This window comes from Pseudorasbora parva, chromosome 5 (assembly GCF_024679245.1).
Source record: "Pseudorasbora parva isolate DD20220531a chromosome 5, ASM2467924v1, whole genome shotgun sequence".
Taxonomy (NCBI): Eukaryota; Metazoa; Chordata; class Actinopteri; order Cypriniformes; family Gobionidae; genus Pseudorasbora; species Pseudorasbora parva.
The window spans coordinates 50,739,850-50,759,524 of record NC_090176.1 but is presented as its reverse complement, the minus strand read 5'-3'; the positions used below and the strand labels follow the sequence as shown (position 1 = coordinate 50,759,524).

Genomic DNA, 19,675 nt, shown 5'->3' with positions numbered 1-19,675 from the left:
AGGGGTATAGCAGTGGTCGGAGGTGAGGCAAAATCTCACAAAACAATAACAATAAATACATTTGCTACTTAACAGATGTGTTTTACTAATGCCTTCACCTACCCCGACCCTAAACATACCCTTACAGTAATGCAGATACGGTAATTAAATGAGGCGATATTGATGTGCTCATGCCCAGTGCCCGTAGTTGTATCCCTTAACTCTTTCACCGTGCTGGACGTAGTCTGATGACATCACCGTTTCAGAAAATATACGGATTCGCTGTACACAAGAAAATGGAAGATGATTGTTTTCAGATTTATCCGCTTTGGGACCGGGTTTCGAAAAATATCGGATTCATGCTTCTAAAACGCCGGATCCGTGTGGACGAAACGCTGATACGGTACAAAATGTATACGTATACAGCTAAACGCGTCTCCGTGTGGACGGGGCCTTAGTGCCTATTTAGAGGTGCGGATTAATTCAGGCAGGGCTGTGTGTAGACACATTTTATTATGTGTATGAGGTGGTCCGCAAAATTTTTTGATTACAAATAGTGGTCCACACACACAAAAGTTTGAAAACCCCTGTTTTAGATCACACTTGCTGCGTCCCAATTCACATACTATACGGCCTAAATGGTATTCAGTTAGAATCCTCAAATAAAGATTCAAACGGTTATGAATCAGCGGATTGATTCATGATTCGGATCGCGTGTCAAACTGCTGAAATCACAAGACATTGCCGATCCGAATCATGAATCTATCACTACAGCGGCTCTACAACCATTTTATGAAGACATGAGAATATTTTTTGTGTGTAAAAAAACTAAATAACGACTTATATAGTGATGGGCCGATTTCAAAACAAAGATTTGAGCCGTTATGAACCAGTGAATCGATTCATGATTCGGATCGCCAATATCACGTGATTTCAGCAGTTTGACACGCGATCCGAATCATGAATCAATACGCTGACCGTTTGAATCTTTATTTGAGGATTGAAAACAAATCCGTAAATAAAGTCGTAGTTTTTGTTATTTTTGGACCCAAATGTATTTCGGATGCTTCAAGAGACTCTAATTAACCCACTGATGTCTCATATGGACTACTGTGATGATGTTTTTATTCCCTTTCTGGACATGGACAGTATAGTGTGCATACACTTGCATACGCTCTCGGACTAAATATAAAATATCTTAAACTGTGTGTGAAGATGAACGGAGGTCTTACGGGTGTGGAGCGACATTAGGGGGAGGAGTTAATGACAGACATTTCATTTTTGGGTGAACTAACCCTTCTGAGTCGCGTTGATCTGAAGATGTTCGCACTCGTGTGTGTCTGTGAAGAGTTTGATGGAGAGAGCGGCACAACACTCGCTCGCAGCTAAAGCACATCTGAGATGATTCCTTCCGTGCTTCCGTTTTGATATAAACAGCAGGAATGATAAGCCTGTGCTTTGCTCCTGAGGGATGGGGCTTTCCCATGAGAGTCGCTGTTGACATTACAGCTCTTTGAGGGACTGTTCAGCCTGACAGACCTCACAGAAACCCATCTGAACGCCCGTCATTCATCTTCAGTTATTATTACACATAAGTGTAAGCCGGCTAACAGATGAACCTTCTCACAAGCAACGTTCCCTCAAAGTAATGAACAAGCGTTCTTCCAGTAATGCTGTGTTTGGAGAATGATCCTTTAAAGTTATCTGGGTAAAATCTTCGGACAAAAACGTTAATCATGAAAGTTGTCAGCTGGGCTGGTCTTTGATAGTTTTGCAAAATGTTAAACATTTATACATCATTCAAGAAACGTTTTGTTTTAGTTGGGCATTTATCTAACATTTTTTTTACATGCTACTATATATTTCTAACCTGACGTGGTCATACTGATCTCTAGTCAGAGTATCAGTCTGATGCTCCTTTGTGCTGTGATTATGGGGCGTGTTTTAACCCAACCAGGAAAGACCTCGATTGGACAGACCGACAACCAATCAGAGCAGCGGAGCGACGCATAACGTTAGTTGTCAAATGTCAACAGAGCTCAACTGCACTGTGTTGCCAAGTCTCCGTTTTTTCAGCGGGTTGTTTTCTATGTCCGCGGGTTGAAGCAACTATTATGTGATATATAGACCCATGAGTGTGAATTTTAGCAGCAACCTCGCCAAAATAACACACATTTTACCCCCCAAACGCCATTTTACCCCCGAGAAGCTATTGTTTAGGGCTAGTAGTTGGCGGGTTTTGTTGTACACACTTGGCAACCCTGTCTGCACGCGCGCTGGAATAAACGATCTTTGCCGATGTTGTAAAAAAATTAAAGAATTGAATGATACACAGAGCACTTACCCAACATGATCATCATTTCTAAAAGAAATAGTGAAGGTGATGCAGATACGAACAAGCTCTCCGTTTAGGATTCGGGCAAATATAACCCAAGCCCCTTTGATGACGTGATGATTACGTTACTGTTGATCATCTGTCCGTCATCGGCTAAAGCCCGCCCTGATGATCTCATTGGTCAGTTACTGTTGATCATCTGTCCGTCATCGGCTAAGGCCCGCTGTGAAGATCTCATTGGTCAGTGTCTGTTGATCATCTGTCCGTCATCGGCTAAAGCCCGCCCTGATGATCTCATTGGTCAGTTTCTGTTGATCATCTGTCCGTCATCGGCTAAAGCCCGCCCTGATGATCTCATTGGTCAGTTTCTGTTGATCATCTGTCCGTCATCGGCTAAAGCCCGCCCTGATGATCTCATTGGTCAGTTTCTGTTGATCATCTGTCCGTCATCGTCTAAAGCCCGCCCTGATGATCTCATTGGTCAGTTTCTGTTGATCATCTGTCCATCATCGTCTAAACCCCGCCCCGATGATCTCATTGGTCAGTGTCTGTTGATCATCTGTCCGTCATCGTCTAAAGCCCGCCCTGATGATCTCATTGGTCAGTTACTGTTGATCATCTGTCCGTCATCGGCTAAAGCCCGCCCCGATGATCTCATTGGTCAGTGTCTGTTGATCATCTGTCCGTCATCGGCTAAAGCCCGCCCTGATGATCTCATTGGTCAGTTTCTGTTGATCATCTGTCCGTCATCGGCTAAAGCCCGCCCTGATGATCTCATTGGTCAGTTTCTGTTGATCATCTGTCCGTCATCGGCTAAAGCCCGCCCTGATGATCTCATTGGTCAGTGTCTGTTGATCATCTGTCCGTCATCGGCTAAAGCCCGCCCTGATGATCTCATTGGTCAGTTTCTGTTGATCATCTGTCCGCCATCGGCTAAAGCCCGCCCTGATGATCTCATTGGTCAGTTTCTGTTCGGAGATAATTACTCCTCTATGGAGCGAGGACAGACCGAACCACCTGACCTAAAAATCTTGTGGGCGGGGCTGAGATCGGCTGGCATCCAGGCTAACTTATTTCAGAATGTAAGTAAAAAAATGTCATTGTTTTGAAAAAATGTAAAGTTCCCTTAATGTTTGAATAGTCAATCTTTTTTTAATGTTTTGAACATTCCCAGAAACTCTTAAAAATAAAGGTTCTATAAAAAATTGTTTTCATAGTATGTAAACCCTCTACACACTCCTTGGCAATAGAATCGCCATTGGCTAGTAATTTTTTTAGTTTAGTAACCAGATTGATATACTTTATTATATTATACTTTTATGCTAATATATATATATATATATATATATATATATATATATATATATATATATATATATATATATATATATATATATATATATATATAACTTCAAATTTATCAATATCTTTGTAAAATGGCACAGCTTTTTAAATATCTGAACGTACACTCTTAACATCAGTCAATCAATCATTAGACTATGTTATGATATTATGATAATCAAGCACTATTTAATGATAGACCTTTAGTAATTAGAATTAAAACTATTGGTAAGCATGTATGAATGCAAATTTGTCTTTTAACTAAACTTATGACTGGTGGTGGCTAACTTAAACTCATTTAAATACTTGTAGAAAAGTTACAAAGCTCTTTATAAAGCGCTGTCACTTTAAGGCCGAATGCACGGATCCAATACACTGATACACATCTGATATTCTCACACTGTTCACCTTCACTGAAGACAGAATCAGCTTTGTTTATGTGAATACTCCACAAAATGAGCATTTGGACATCCATCTTCTTCCATTTTGCTCTAAACTATAAATCAGTGTTTAATAAATGCTGTGAAATCATTGAACTTCACGAGACTCTACAAGAGTGATTCCTGAAAGGCTTTCTGCAAAAACCCAAACACCTTTTAAAGAAGAAAAAAATCATCCGCTGACTTTCAAAGCTGCGACAGAAACGACTTTCGACTTTGATAGAAATGTAGCGCTGAGTAAAAAGGACGATATTTGTCTTTCAAACGTAGTGAAGATAAAGTCATAATTTTCTAGTAAAAATATAACTAAAGTATAGTACAGATACTCAAAAAGTGAACTTAAGTACAGTACTCAAGTAAATGAGCTGAGTTACTGTCCAGCTCTGTCAACCAAAATATCTTCATTTGTGTTCTGAAGATGAACGAAGGTGTTACGGGTGTCCAACGACATGAGGGCGAGTAATTAATGAAATCATTTTCATTTTTGGTAGAACTAACCCTTTAAACATCCTGGAAGCATGCAAATGGAAATTATCGCAGCCGGAAAAATTATCGAGCACATTTTTGTTATCGTGCGATTCATTGATTTATCGACCATCGTGACAGGCCTGTTCCCTTGTAGTTTAAAAAACCTGGATGTTTTGAACGTTGCGATTAGGGATGTCCCGATCCGATCACGTGATTTCAGACTCGATCGGAATCGGACGTTACATCCCGATCAGGACTCGGGTATATTCTGGGGTGAGGTGAGCAGGGGTGCCGTGTAAAAGGTGTGCACTTAAACCGCGGTTCATCTCACATCTGATGACGCATCAATAATATGGGTTGTAACTTGAAAATAATGCTTTATGTATGTTTCTGTAGATGGATACACGTGCTGGCTCCTCGGTGATACATTACAACAGCGCTAATAAAAGAAAAATGTGGGCAAAACGGTCTATCTGTGTAAACTTTGTTCAATTCATGCGAGTGCTGCCGTATTGTCGAATATGAGCGGTCATTTTCACAGTCATTACCCGTGTATATTCGCCAGAAGACGCGAATGAGAACGCGTGCGCTGATCTGTCTCTGTGCATCATCCGAAAGCGCGCACTCGTCTCACAGCGTGCAAATATTGAGTTCTCTTTCAAGACTCGCGCTTAAACGGACCAACTCACACAAGAAATATGTCAGCATGTCCATCTTGATGAGTATCCAAGCAGACATAGTCTGAATATGCCTTAAGAGGACTTTATACAGCCGAGAAAGACGACGCAGAGCCTTTCATTAGGTCTTAAAGGGGCAGTAGCCTTTACTGCTGTCGGTTTAATGTCAAACAAAAGATAAGGAATCACTCACTGCTCTTGATTAAATAGCTTTTGTAAGGATTATTCTTTAATTTAAACAGTTAAATATGCAGCTATTTTACATTTCATTAGCCTACTTTATTCAATTTCTCTACCTAAAAACTAATGTTAGACCTATAAAAACCTGAAAAGCATTGTTAATTACACTTCAGTCAAATTACATTTCAAATATGTTTTGCCCAAAGTTAGTTTATGACATTGTAGGCAGTTATCATCACGATGATTTCATTTAAAGTGTTCGTTTTTTTAAATAAGTTTAGTTTTAGTTATTTATTTATTTTTATTAAAAACAATTTTTTTGTTAGTTATTTGATGCTATAAAAACGTCTGTGTGACGTCATGATTGACAGCTGAGATCGACGTCTTCTCTGAGTGAAGTTGTCACTGAGGCACTAACAGATTTTTTCAGGATTTTTGGGAGCAGATTATTTAATTTAATTTAATTTCTATAACTGTTTATTTTACACCAACATAATTAATTGTTCTGCATCTGTGAGAGTCTGGGTGTGCTTTTGATATCGCCGTTGTACTTCCTGCTCTGAGCAACACCGGTCCCAGACTTTTTTATATTTACTGTAGCACTAAAATCCAAAAGTGAAGAATTTGTTATTTATTACTTGATTGTTCAATCTACCTCACAGAAGTGCTCTGTTTGTTAGAGTTGTTGAATGTTAAAATAAGGTGAATAAAATAAAAAATACGGAACATCCTGGATCGTTTTTTCGCTCTTCTTTATTCTTTTTTTATGTATTATAGAAGTATCGGATCGGGACTCGGTATCGGCAGATACTCAAAATCAAATAACTCGGACTCGAGGGCAAAAAACCCTGATCGGGTCATCCCTAGTTGCGAAAACCTTCAGAAATAACGGTTTGAGAACTCAATAAGAACATTAGATGGGAAACGAGCGAGGCGTTTTGGACGTAATAATATCCTCGCCTTCGCCCGGCCCCTAGGAACAGATATTTCAGGGCAGTTAATGATAAGGATAATGATACTCTGTGTATTTATCTTAGATTATGTGGTCGTTATAAGATTAATAACCCGGGGCGGCGAGTCTGCGGTCGACTTTCAAACAGAGGCAAGTCCGGGCAGCGGCCGCGAGCGCTGGAGTTTGGAGCGAGTGCATTCCAGCCCGGAGAGAAAAGCATTGGATCTGGATTCTGATGAAAGCGTCTTGGGCGTGTGTGTGTGTGTGTGTGTGTGTGTGTGTGTGTGTTCATTTTGTCAGATAATGAGCCGAGGGGTTCACGGGCACTCGTGTCGTTTCCTGCAGAGATAGCGTGGTCTTCTCTACCGCTCATGCTTTAGTCCTGATGAAGCAGAGCCCAGCGGTTTGCGTGTTTTAGTCGTTTTTAGAGCTCTATTATTCTATTTTAAAGGTTCCTCATTTTGTTTTGAGAGTCTCTTACAGGTTTACATTTCTCTTCAGACCCATCCTTTCTGAGAGCCTGCTCTGATTGGTCAGATGGTTCAGTCTGTTGTGATTGGTCTACTCTGCTCTGATTGGTCAGATGGTTCAGTCTGTTGTGATTGGTCTACTCTGCTCTAATTGGTCAGATGGTTCAGTCTGTTGCGATTAGTCTACTCTGCTCTGATTGGTCAGATGGCTCAGTCTGTTGTGATTGGTCTACTCTGCTCTGATTGGTCAGATGGCTCAGTCTGTTGCGATTAGTCTACTCTGCTCTGATTGGTCAGATGGCTCAGTCTGTTGCGATTAGTCTACTCTGCTGTTTTTAGATATAAATATAGATAAAAATACCACGGGTGTAGAACTGACACACTGTTACAGCAGAACTGTGACTAGCTTCACTAAACCCGTATGATATATGATCAGTTTTCCGCTGATATTGATAACGATGCAGTGTGTGTCTTTGTTATCTCAAGTAAACTCTACACACACGTGATCTTATCCGTGTGGAGCTTAATCTCCCTCTCTTTGTGTTTGTGTGTATCTCTTCCTGCTCTCCCACATGCAGCGAGGCATCATGGGGGCTGGAGTGAGTAAAAGCTGAGCGTTTGAGTTAATGCGGGTGAGTTTAGATGACAGCGCCGCCCCTATAAAACACAGCTTCTCAGGTTCCCCAACCCATGAGGCATTAGTGCAGTGAACGGGCGACGGCCAGGCATTACAGCAGCGGGTCTCGAACTTTAACATCACAAAACAAAACATTATAATTTATGCTTTAAAGGGTCATGAAACCCCAAAACACTTTTTTTGAGATGTAAACAGATATGTATAGGCTGCACATCATTGAAAACACTAAGGGTACTCATTAATGGTATTCATATGTGAAAATAGTTATTTTTGCATTTTTCAGAGCGATTTCTGTCTTCCGGTTTGACAAGCTTAGTCGGAGCAACGTCACAAATGCTGACGTCGGCGCGGCCTTTTCGGCCCAAGTATGGGCTGCTGGGCACATGCTGACGTCAACCGCTCCGAGCGATTCTCGATATATATTCATGACATGAAGCTCATTCAGTCCAATCCCTGCGCTGCAGTATGCATACAAGATAATTTAGTTAATATGCATGAGACAGTCACTTCTGTCAGGCTCGTCTTCCATCATTATTGTAGAGATATGGTGGGGAAGTTTTGGAAGCAGCGTGTGGAAAAGTCAAGGAGGAAAGCTAGGCGTTGTGCTGATACGAAATAACGTAAAGGGCGCCGAGCGAGCTGTAACCGGCACCGTCTGTGGAAGCCTTTGCTACAAAGGCTCGGTAAAGTAAAATTAACTTGAGCAATCGCACGCCGAACCTGCAAGCGTTGACTATCTAATTTATGTCAGGAGTGCAAAATAACCAATCTGTAATCTGTAGGCTAATGAACAAAAGCCACGTCCTCTCCGTTTTATTTGTCGTCACAGCCATGCACTAAACCGCATGTGTTCGGGCTCTTAGTGAAACAGCGTGCTGCATATTTGGACAAATATAGATTTAGCTGCCGAGTGATAGACAGCGCGGATCGTCACGGCAACCCAGCGCGCGTCGCTCTGCTTCAGATGCGCGGTCGAGACTAGCCTCAAACCCCTTCACTTTTACCCCGATCTAGAATTACACATCTCTGTCACATCACATGTTGGGTGGTTCACGTTCTCTTATCAAGTCGGCGCGTTGTTCATCTTGCCAAACAGCGTGCATATTTGGACAAATATAGTTTTATCACGTTTGCAAAATATTTCGTCATGCAGAATAACATTTATTTTCATTTCTCACTGAATTATGCTGGTTTAAAGAGCTGAATGATTTGCGATCTCTGCTGCACGCCACTCATAGCTCTCTCATTCGCTGTACTCATCCCTCATTTAATCTCGCTGTGGTAAACAATGCCAACGTTACCCAAGAACATGTCTCAGAACCGCTGTAACTGCTGCTGTTGGTATCGCTAGTCTTAATGCACCTACTGACACTCCCCTATTTATGCAAACCATTCCCTCTTTCCACACAATACCCATCCCACCTTTTCACAGTCGACCACTCCCCTTTTAACAAGCTTTTTCAAATCGAAGGTGTGAAAAAACACCGCTGCAGCAGGGGGGTTTCATGACCCTTTAAAATAAGAACACATATCTGCTAGTGGGGTCAGAAAAACAATCTTGTTTTCCTTTGGACGTTAGACTATTTTACTGACCCCCACTGGCAGAATTTTTTTTTTCTTGTTTTAAAGGGATAGTTCACTTTGAAATTACATTTTGATATGTTTTAGCTTCCCTCATGGGTATCCGAGATGTAGGAGTATTTGTTTCCCCAGTAGTTTCAATTTTGATCATTTTAGGTCAAACCGTTCTTGTGTGTGCCTCACATAATGCAGGTCTATGGTCACCACCTCAAAGAGCAGACACAGAGAAGTCCAAATGAAACAATCCCCCATCGTAAGCACACACTGATGGCCTAAGACACGAAACCAGCGGTGTGTGTGAGAAAACCAACAGTATTTATATCGTTTTTACCTCTTGTACACCACTACGTCCGACCGATCCGAGGGCGCGCGTGCGTGTTTCCTGTGGTGACATTCGCGCGTTCTGGCTTTAGTCTGCGCAAGCGCGGAAAGCGCCGGAAGTGGTATCACATTCTTGATCAGTGTATTCTGGTTCAAATAAATATGGTTGTGAAAAAAATTCAACGTTGTCTCTTAATCAGTCCCTCCAGTTTTTCGCGATTCCGCGATCGATGAATACAATGCAAAATCAATCCTGCATAATTTGCCATTTCACCACAAAATAATCACAAATTTTTTTATTTTCAATAACAAAAAACAAAAAACAAAAAAAATATCTAACTGAACTATCTCTAATTTATTTAAAGCTTTAATCCATTGTTTTCATGAGGATTACAGACGTTGGGGTGCTTGCACAGTGTGTCTTTGTAAAAGCAAAAGTAAATCTTTCTCGCCTGCCATCTCGTCTCGCATAGGCCGAAGTGCCAGGACCGGACGAATTGTTTACTCTAGATGGATGAATGACCAAATAAAAGTATGATATACCCGATAACACTAAAAAAAGAGTTAATAAAAGTGTTGTATATATCACAAACTCAATTCGCTCCTGACACACGGTGACGGACCGATGTCAGACTGGCGGAGGATTGTTTGCCGGCTGTCAGTGCTCGCGTTACAGATCTGTTCTATAGGCTTATGCCTTTGAACAATCATAATCAAATAGCCTACACCCATTATTATGTCTAAATGTCCGTCTTGGCAGTGTCTTGAGTGAATAGGTTTGGGAAGTGTGTCAGTATAGGCTATTGGGTCCGTGTATTACTGTAGGCAGTAATCTTTAAAGTGAAAGCCACCTAGGCTACCTATCAAATAACAACCATTGAAAAAAATACAATAAAATAACAGTAGCCTGACTTAAACGATAAAAAAAGACTTTAAAAAGCTTTTTTGTATTTATTTATCATTGTAGATATTTGTCCTCATATCATTTGTTTATTAGTTCTTATTTTATTACTGACTGTTTACTTGATTACCGTAATGAATTATTTGAGAACTTTTTATATAGCCTAAGGCAATTGCTTATTGCTGTATTTACTTTTCCCAGATATTTCCCACCCTAAGCGATCATGTTATTAAAGCTAATAGTACACCACTGGCCTTTTTTTGTAAGATACCAAAATAAACAAGATTTGTGCTTTTTGTTTGTTCTATTGTTGTGTATGACTATTGTGCATCTAACATAATACATAATATGGTAAATGTGGTATCTTTTTTTTTTTTTAAACAATGCAAATTTCTGAAAGTTTTTCGCAAAAATCGTGAAATCCTGGAGGGACTGGTTAATATATCGAAATCTTCTTCCATTGCGATGTCCTGTACGTCTAAATATGTTTAGATCTTCACAGTGAAAGGTAACACTTCCCAAATTTCTGTGTAAACACTGAGAGACGTACACGTGAGAGATCCACTTCCGGCGCTTTCCGCGCTTGCGCAGACTAAAGCCAGAACGCGCGAATGTCACCACAGGAAACACACGCACGCCCTCGGATCAGTCGGACGTAGTGGTGTACAAGAGGTAAAAACGATATAAATACTGTTGGTTTTCTCACACACACCGCTGGTTTCGTGTCTTAGGCCATCAGTGTGTGCTTACGATGGGGGATTGTTTCATTTGGACTTCTCTGTATGCTCTTTGAGGTGGTGACCATAGACCTGCATTATGTGAGGCACACACAAGAACGGTTTGACCTAAAATGATCAAAATTGAAACTACTAGGGAAACAAATACTCCTACATTTCAGATGCCCATGAGGGAAGCTAAAACATATCAACATTTAATTTTAAAGTGAACTATCCCTTTAAGTATAAACTGGCTACTTTTTCCAACATCTTCAGTCATTTCTCTTCTCCAGTAAATGCATCTTGTTTTAAAGGATTAATTCACTTTTAAATAAACTTTTGCTGATTGTTTCCTCGCCCCCATGTCCTCCAAGATGTCCCTGTCTTTCTTTCTTCAGTCGAAAAGAAATGAAGGTTTTTGATGAAAACATTCCAGGATTTTTCTCCATATAATGGACTTCAATGGGCCTCAAACGGCTCAAGGGCCAAAGGAGTTTCAGTGCAGCTTCAGCTGGCTTTAAACGACACCAGACGATGAATAAGGGTCTCATCCAGCTATTAGAATCTCTTGAAGCATCGAAAATACATTTGGAAAAATGTAAGCTTGCACGGATTGATCCAACCATTGACCCAGAGTGTGACAGGTGTCACTTAGGCCCAGCCACACTAACACACATGTTTTGGACCTGTCCAGCTCTTTCTTCGTTCTGGGTGTCAGTATTCAATTCTCTCTCAGCGATTACATCCATAGACATTCCACCATCACCTATCATTGGCCTTTTTGGGGTGTTGCCGGCTGGGTACTCGCTTCCCACTCACTTCTCTAATTTGGTTGCCTTTCTCACACTGCTTGCTAGACAAGTAATTTTATTAAAATGGAAAAGCCCTCAGCCTCCTTCTCACACATACTGGATGAAGGATGCCCTATACTTCATGAAACTAGAGAAGATTAGACATTCTTTGCAGGGGCCTAACAGTACTTTCGTTAAAATTTGGAAGCCCTTCCTAGCATATGTTAAGACCATCCAGCTGGATACAGTCTGATTACCCCAATCCCCCTTGACATGTTCATTGGTTGATTAGCCTGTGACCCTTTGTAACATTTATTGTGTATTGGGATGGATGTTTAAATGTAGGTTTATGTGTCTATCAGGTCTCTTATGTACACTTGCATGTGTACATTCACGCGTACCTGAATGTACACAAAAATTATTATAATTGTTTTTCTTTTGCTTTGTTTTATTTTTCCATTTGTACCGTAACCATCAACATCAATGTATTCCTTCTTCTTTTTTTTAATTCTTTTTTTATTTATTTTTTTATTTATTATTATTTAATTTTTTTTCTTTGTTTCTCCCTTTTTGTTATGGTTGTAAAATGTTTAAAAAGCAAGAAATAAATCATAAATAAAAAAGAAAAAGAAAATACATTTCGGTCCAAAAATAACAAAAACTACGACTTTATTCAGCATTGTCTTCTCTTCCGCGTTTGTTTTCAATCCTCAAATAAAGATTCAAACGGTTATGAATCAGTGAATCGATTCATGATTCAGATCGCGTGAATTAAGTCCATTATATGGAGAAAACTGCTGGAATTTTTTCATTCTTCTTTTCCACTGACGTAAGAAAGACATGAACATCTTGGATGACATGGGGGTGAGGAAACTATCAGCAAAAGTTTATTTAAAAGTGAACGAATCCTTTGAGAATGTTTAGATATTAGTGCTGGAAAAGAAGAGGACGAGCATCATTGTATGCAGTGTGTGTGTCATCCGTTGTTTGTCTCATATTTCATCATCGTCGCTCTGATGGATGTTTTTATTCTGTTCCTCATAAGATGTCTCATTAAGAGATCATAAATCACATCACAACTGTGTTTGGTTTCAGTAATGCAGTTCAAAACGGCATGTTGCTAAACTAATACACACATGGACTGCAGTCATATGAACTACACTGTAGAAAAAGGGAAAAAAGTACTGTTCATTTACTGCCATTTACAGTTTATGCAATGCATGGACTCGTTCGAGACCGACTGATACAAATAAAGATATGATTTACTAATGATTCACAAAGTTACAAACCAAAATGCAACGCAAACAAGACCTTATGATTTTACAGACCTTTTTTCTTCAAATAAAGCACTTCTAATATGTCAGCAAATTTAAAAGCACTTGTTAAGTGATGGTCATATTTCCTAAAGCTTCTTAACTTTTAAACGACATTATTTAGTGTTTAAGACATTAAGGTTAATGATTAATCAATTGATTGATTTTAAACAATGATCGATTATGGAAATGTATGTAAAATGACATCCCTAGTTAGAAGTAAAGAAGCACACACTGCAAAAAATGCTTTTCTTACTTGGCATTTTTTCTTACCCCATTGGCAGATTATTTATCTTATTTTAAGCAAAAACTCTTCATTTTGAGTTATTTTTTCCCAAAACAGGACAATCATTTTTACTTGTCTAGTAAATGTTTCTTAATGTAAGAATTTTTCGAAGTTTTGACTAGAAACAAAACAAAAATACTAAGTAAGAAAAGCATTTTTAGCAGTGCACGTGTTCACTGCGAAACATATTTTTTCTTATTTTTAATACAAATATCTAATCATTCTTGTCAGTGTCTTGGTGTGCTTTATTTATTGTCTTTTTCCCAATTACATTTTAGTAATAACCATAAATTTGGTCTCATTCAAAAGCTTAACAATTCCAAATTCATCCTAAATTTTTCATTAAAAATGAAAAACATTTTTAAATTAGTTTTTATTTAAGCTTTAGTTAATATATTTTAAATGAGCTTTTTTTTAGTTTTCATGATAATTTTAGTTTCTTTTTCATCATTATTTTTTAATAATGCAATTTAGGTTTAATTTATTTTTATTTTAATCTTTATTTATTTCCAGTTAATAATTGTGTTGCCTAGGCAACATTTCTAATTTTCGCTTAGTTTAAGTTTTTCAATGATTGCATTTTTATTTCAGCATTATTTTAATTAACAGAATAATTTTTCTAGTTAACAATAATAGCTAAAAACTTGATTCGATGTATGGCTTTGATTTTCTAGCAATTAGGGAGCAAATTATTCTGTCAAATTTATATTTTGTGCAAAATTTGTATTTTTTAGTTAAAAATTAAACTTCTATTACTTTTTTGCACTTTCCTGTTGTAAAGTGCAATATCTGAAACTTCTCTATGACTTGTAACAGTTAAGATACATTTACTCAACAAGATCATTTGTTGACACACAATATTAAAATTTGATTACTTAAAAAATGCTTTAAATGTTTTTGCTTTAAACAAGAACATCCACCATGTGGAAAGCTAGAAAGAAAATGTATCTTAATTCAAAGAGAAAACACGTTATATTTCTGACTATTGGCAAAAATTTCTCTTGTTCTTGTCTATTTTATAAATGTTTTTAAAGAAACTAAATCTTAACATCTTCAGTCATTTTGCTTCTCCAGTAAATGTATCTTGATTTATCTGTACTAGAACACTAAAAACACTGCAAAAAATGCTTTTCTTACTCAGTATTTTTGTCTCGTTTCTAGTCCAAACATCTAAAAATTCTTAAAACAAGAAGTATTTACTAGACAAGCAAAATGATTGTCTTGTTTTGGGAAAAATAACTCAAAATGAAGAGAGTTTTTGCTTAGAATAAGATAAATAATCTGCCAGTGCGGTGAGGAAAATAATCTTAAAACAACATTATTTTACTTACCCCTCTGGTAGATTATTTAGCGTATTTTAAGCAAAAACTCTCTTCATTTTGAGCATTTTTTCCCCCAAAACAAGATAAGAATTATACTTGTCTAGTAAATGTTTCTTAATATAAAAATGTTTCGATATTTAGACTAGAAACAAGACAAAAATACTAAGTAAGAAAAGCATTTTTTGCAGTGAAAGAGTTTGTGTTTACATGCAACCTCTCAATTCCTCTTTCTCTTTCTCTTGGCAGACCTCCTCATGGTGGAAGACGACAAAATGGGCCCAAAAGGAGGACAGACCCAATCTTGCCTCCTGCCTCTTCTGCTGGTAAGTCCCATCCAGCCGAGACAACAGCCTGCCCAAATAAGCCCGAGCGACTACAAAGGCATCTTTGAGCGTCATGTTAATCTGTCTCCGCTTTGCTCGCCCACCTCCTTCATGTTTGCAACACCGAATCTGTCTGGCTGCCTTCCCAGAACCTAATTTCTCTGCGCAGCCATCTTAATAATAGGCTTTTAATGCCCTTCCAAAGGGCTGTGAGATACTCAAACGACAGGTTAACTGCAAGTGAGAGGAGATCTGTATAATCCCGCTTATTATGACTAAATCAGCCCTTAGTGTCAATTGAGCCTTTGTTGAAGGGAAAACTGCTGCCATTTCATAACATCTAGAGCGTTATATCTATAGAGAGTTATTCCCTGAAACCAAAGGCTGCAAACGTGCCGCTTCACCGCCCAGATGTTCAGTCAGTGACTATAGAGAGACTAATAAAGCATCATTAAGTCACATCTAATGAGCTAGAACAAATTCAAGTCAACTCTACACAAATATTTAGCACACTGCACAAAATGATGGATGATTGTGTTGTTTTCTAGTACAAATATTTAAGGAAGAAAATCATTTTTTGAAATGCAGCGCTCTGTGATGTACTGTGAAAAGAGATAAACATAAACATAAAACATAAAAAAGAGAAAAATAAACTGACTTGAGCTAGAAATGTTATAACTACCTAATCCATTATGTGACGTGCACCACTATTGGTGATGTAGGACAAAAAATGCTTTTCTTACTTAGTATTTTTGTCTTGTTTCTAGTCCAAACATCTAAAAATGATTAAAACAAGAAGTATTTACTAGACAAGCAAAAGTAATTGTCTTGTTTTGGGAAAAATAACTCAAAATGAAGAGAGTTTTTGCTTAAAATAAGATAAATAATCTGCCAATGGGGTGAGAAAAATATTCTTAATTCAAACAGAAAACAAGATTATTTTTCTCACCCCATTGGCAGATTATTTATCTTATTTTAAGCAAAAACTCTCTTCATTTTGAGTTATTTTTCCCCAAAACAAGACACTAATGTGTACTTGTCTAGTAAATGTTTCTTAATGTAGGAATTTTTAGATATTTAGACTAGAAACAAGACAAAAATACTAAGTAAGAAGAGCATTTTTCGCAGTGCTGTTGGGTCATTCCATGTTTGATTTTGTTAATATTTTTTCTATAGAGAGCCAAACATGAATAGTGATGAAAACCAAAAAATTAGATGCCATGGATATATATTGACTAGGTAATCCACTTTTTTGTAGAAGGGGTCAAAATGACAATTTTCACATGAGAGAGGGGGGTAAAAATGACTTTAGAAAGATGGCAGCGTCATTATTTTATGTTTACACAGAGATCGGCAGGTTTATTAGTAAAATCTGTTGACTTGTGCAATCTTTGTTGCATTATATCCCAATGGTGACAGCTCTAAACTGGCAGAAAAGCACTTCTTGTGTTTGTTGCCTCAAGTTTGCTTGCCTGTAACTCAAGAAGAACTGAAGATATCTTAATATCCTTTTAGATCCTGGTTCTTAACAAACTTTTCTTTTGGGATCTCCATTTTAAAGGCCCTATATGGTTCAATCCCAGAGATGTGGAGATCTTAATGTGGCTCCATCAGTAAATCGGTCAATAGTTAACATTTTCAGTGGTCAAAAACCAAGTGTGGTCACTTTGCATTCAGTTGATACTTTTAAACAAATAATGTAGAAACTAGAAATATAACTTTTGTTCTTCCATCTACACAATTGCATAGAATATTGCAATAAAGATTATTTTTCCAAAGATTGCATGCCTGTAACTCAAAACAAATCTTGACATCCTTCTAGATTCTCATTCTTAATAAACTTTCTGTATGACATCTTCATTTCCAAGGCCCTATTTAGTTATTGGGACCCCAGTGTGACTCCATGTCCAAATTATTGAATTATACCCATTTTTCGTGATTGAAAACCAAATATGGCTCACTTTGCCCACAGCTAATAAAGAGGAATCACTGAAGAATAAAACAAGATATCTTTCTAACATTAAACGTTATCAAAAACAAAACAAAACAAAAAAATGCATAAAACATACGTACTTGAGGAAAACAAAATCCACTGAAAATTGGTGGAGGCACATTAACTTGCTCTCAAATGTGTATGAATAAAAATCTATATTTGAATCAGTTTTAGGGATATTTTGAATCTAGAAGGATATTAAGATATCTTGAATACGTATTAAATGACAGGAATGCAATCTTTGGAAAATAATATTTATTGTACTCAGACAGGTATTCTATGCAATTATGTAAATACAAAAAAATCTAGTTTCTACATTATTTCTTCTTCAGATATTCCTCTTTAAAAGAAAAAAGTATCAACTGAATGCAAAGTGACCCACACTTGGTTTTTGACCACTGAAAATGTTAACTATTGACCGATTTACTGATGGAGCCACATTAAGATCTCCACATCTCTGGGATTGAACCATATAGGGCCTTTAAAATGGAGATCCCAAAAGAAAAGTTTGTTAAGAACCAGGATATAAAAGGATATTAAGATATCTTCAGTTCTTCTTGAGTTACAGGCAAGCAAACTTGAGCCAACAAACACAAGAAGTGCTTTTCCGCCAGTTTAGAGCTGTCACCATTGGGATATAATGCAACAAAGATTGCACAAGTCAACAGATTTTACTAATAAACCTGCCGATCTCTGTGTAAAAATAAAATAATGGCGCTGCCATCTTTTTAAAGTCATTTTTACCCCCCTGTAATTTGGCTCCAAATCTCATGCGAAACTTGTCATTTTGACCCTCCTCAACAAAACAGTGGATTACTCAGTCAATATACAGCCATTACATATAACATTTTGGCTTTCATCACTATTTATGTTTGTCTTTGTACAGAAAAAAATATTAACAAAATAAAATATTTGAGCTGGGGAAGTTACTTAAATTTGGTTGATTTGACACAGAATGACCCTGTTGTAATATAGTGCATTTCTAATTGTTTCGCAGAGATTGTGAGCAGATCCGCATGTACACATTAAAGCTTAACCACAAAGAATCTCATTCAGCCAGAGCCAATCAACATCCAGCTCCGCCCACACATTTTATTACATTCCTGCTTCAGTCGCAGAGTTTGGCAGCTCAATGAATCTGCCGTGATTCATCTGTTTGTCGATCTGTGTTGAGTTATAGCGGCCAAACACTTCCCGTGCGCTAATTCACAGCTTGTAGCAAAAGCAAATGAAGGAGCGAGAGTGTTGAAATGCCTGTGAGGGTGACAAAGCCAAAATCCACAAACAACAAACTTGTTGTTTCACCTCGATTCACATCCAAATGAATGTAATTTATGTTTGGGGAAATGAAACTGGAGGAGGACGGCAGAGAGTGATGCGTCTGATTTTGAGCTTCACACACTTTTATTTGGTTTGGAAGCACAATACGCTTGTCACTGACGTAACTAGATCTCAATAAACTTACATTCTTGTGGCAGTTGATAACACTTTATACAATAAGTTAGTTAATTAATTAATGAGCACTACAGAATACCCTAACAACCACACAGCAATCAATCTATCTGTCTGAGAGACTTCAAATCTTCAAACTTTTAGGTTTAAACTTTAGGATTTCTCAAGCTGTTCTGTTTATAATTCATCACAGCAGTCATTCAGTCCACAGCTTATTTTAGTATATTAGTGTGTAAGATATTAAAATCCGTCTGAAGTTTACCAGGTTGCATTTTTTGCTTAAGTAATAAACCTATGTGTGTGCCTGTGTGTTGTTTGCAGGTGTCCAGCATGTCTTTTGTGAGTGCTGAGTACTCGAGCTGTGGAGAAAATGAGTTTTACAACAACACAATCAGCAGTTGCCAACCCTGCCCACAATGCCAACCAGGACAAGAGCCCTACATGGTGAGAAACACACGTTCACATAAACACAGGATGAAAAACATACACGCACACTAGGGATGCGCGATATACCGGTACTGGAAAAATACCGGTATATATTTTATTTAAAACGGTACGATATCATGATTTGGCACATTTCGGTATATGCTGCTGTTCCGAAGTTCACCGCTAGATGGCAGCGCGCTACCCAAACTGACCCGAAACAACCGGCTAATGTGACAACAACATAGACGGACAAAATGGATAAAGCAGTTGAATCTCACTCAAGATGCCCAAAACGAATTAATAAAGAGAGGAGTAGAAGTGACATTTGTAATGACTTTGCTTATAAAACTGATGAAGAACCATCAAACCTAGCCAAGAAGCATCTGTCACTATCCTGACTTTAGGACTTCTGAAGAGATCGACAGGTCAGTGATCATTCAAACCATCTCATTTAGACATTTATTTTCTTTTAACACTGATCAACGCACACACAAAGCCTAACATAAGATCAAATATCACAATCTCCAGCGTTCGTTTCAACCAATGACATTTAGATCTCATTATATTTGCACGCGTACTATTGCACTATTTATATTCCCGTTAGACACAACCGCCTGTGTTTATGTGAATAACTTACTCACTAAAGATGGACATTTGTACATAATTCTGTGTATTTGACTGTTTAAGGAAACTTAATGTGTAATGTGCGAGCGTGACTAAGTGACAGGCGTGTGTGTGTGTGTGTGTGTGTGTGTGTGTGTGTGTGTCTGT

At 38.0% G+C, this 19,675-nt stretch overlaps 1 protein-coding gene across 1 annotated transcript in view; it reads left to right on the top strand.

Annotated features, from left to right (window-relative positions):
- Positions 1-19,675, top strand: part of edar (ectodysplasin A receptor) — a 90,406-nt gene that overhangs the window by 16,509 nt on the left and 54,222 nt on the right. The window contains exons 2-3 of the mRNA XM_067444685.1: positions 14,957-15,033; positions 18,800-18,922. Coding sequence (XP_067300786.1) covers positions 14,965-15,033; positions 18,800-18,922 — 192 coding nt within the window. The 5' untranslated portion in view covers positions 14,957-14,964. The remainder of the gene's footprint in view (positions 1-14,956; positions 15,034-18,799; positions 18,923-19,675) is intronic.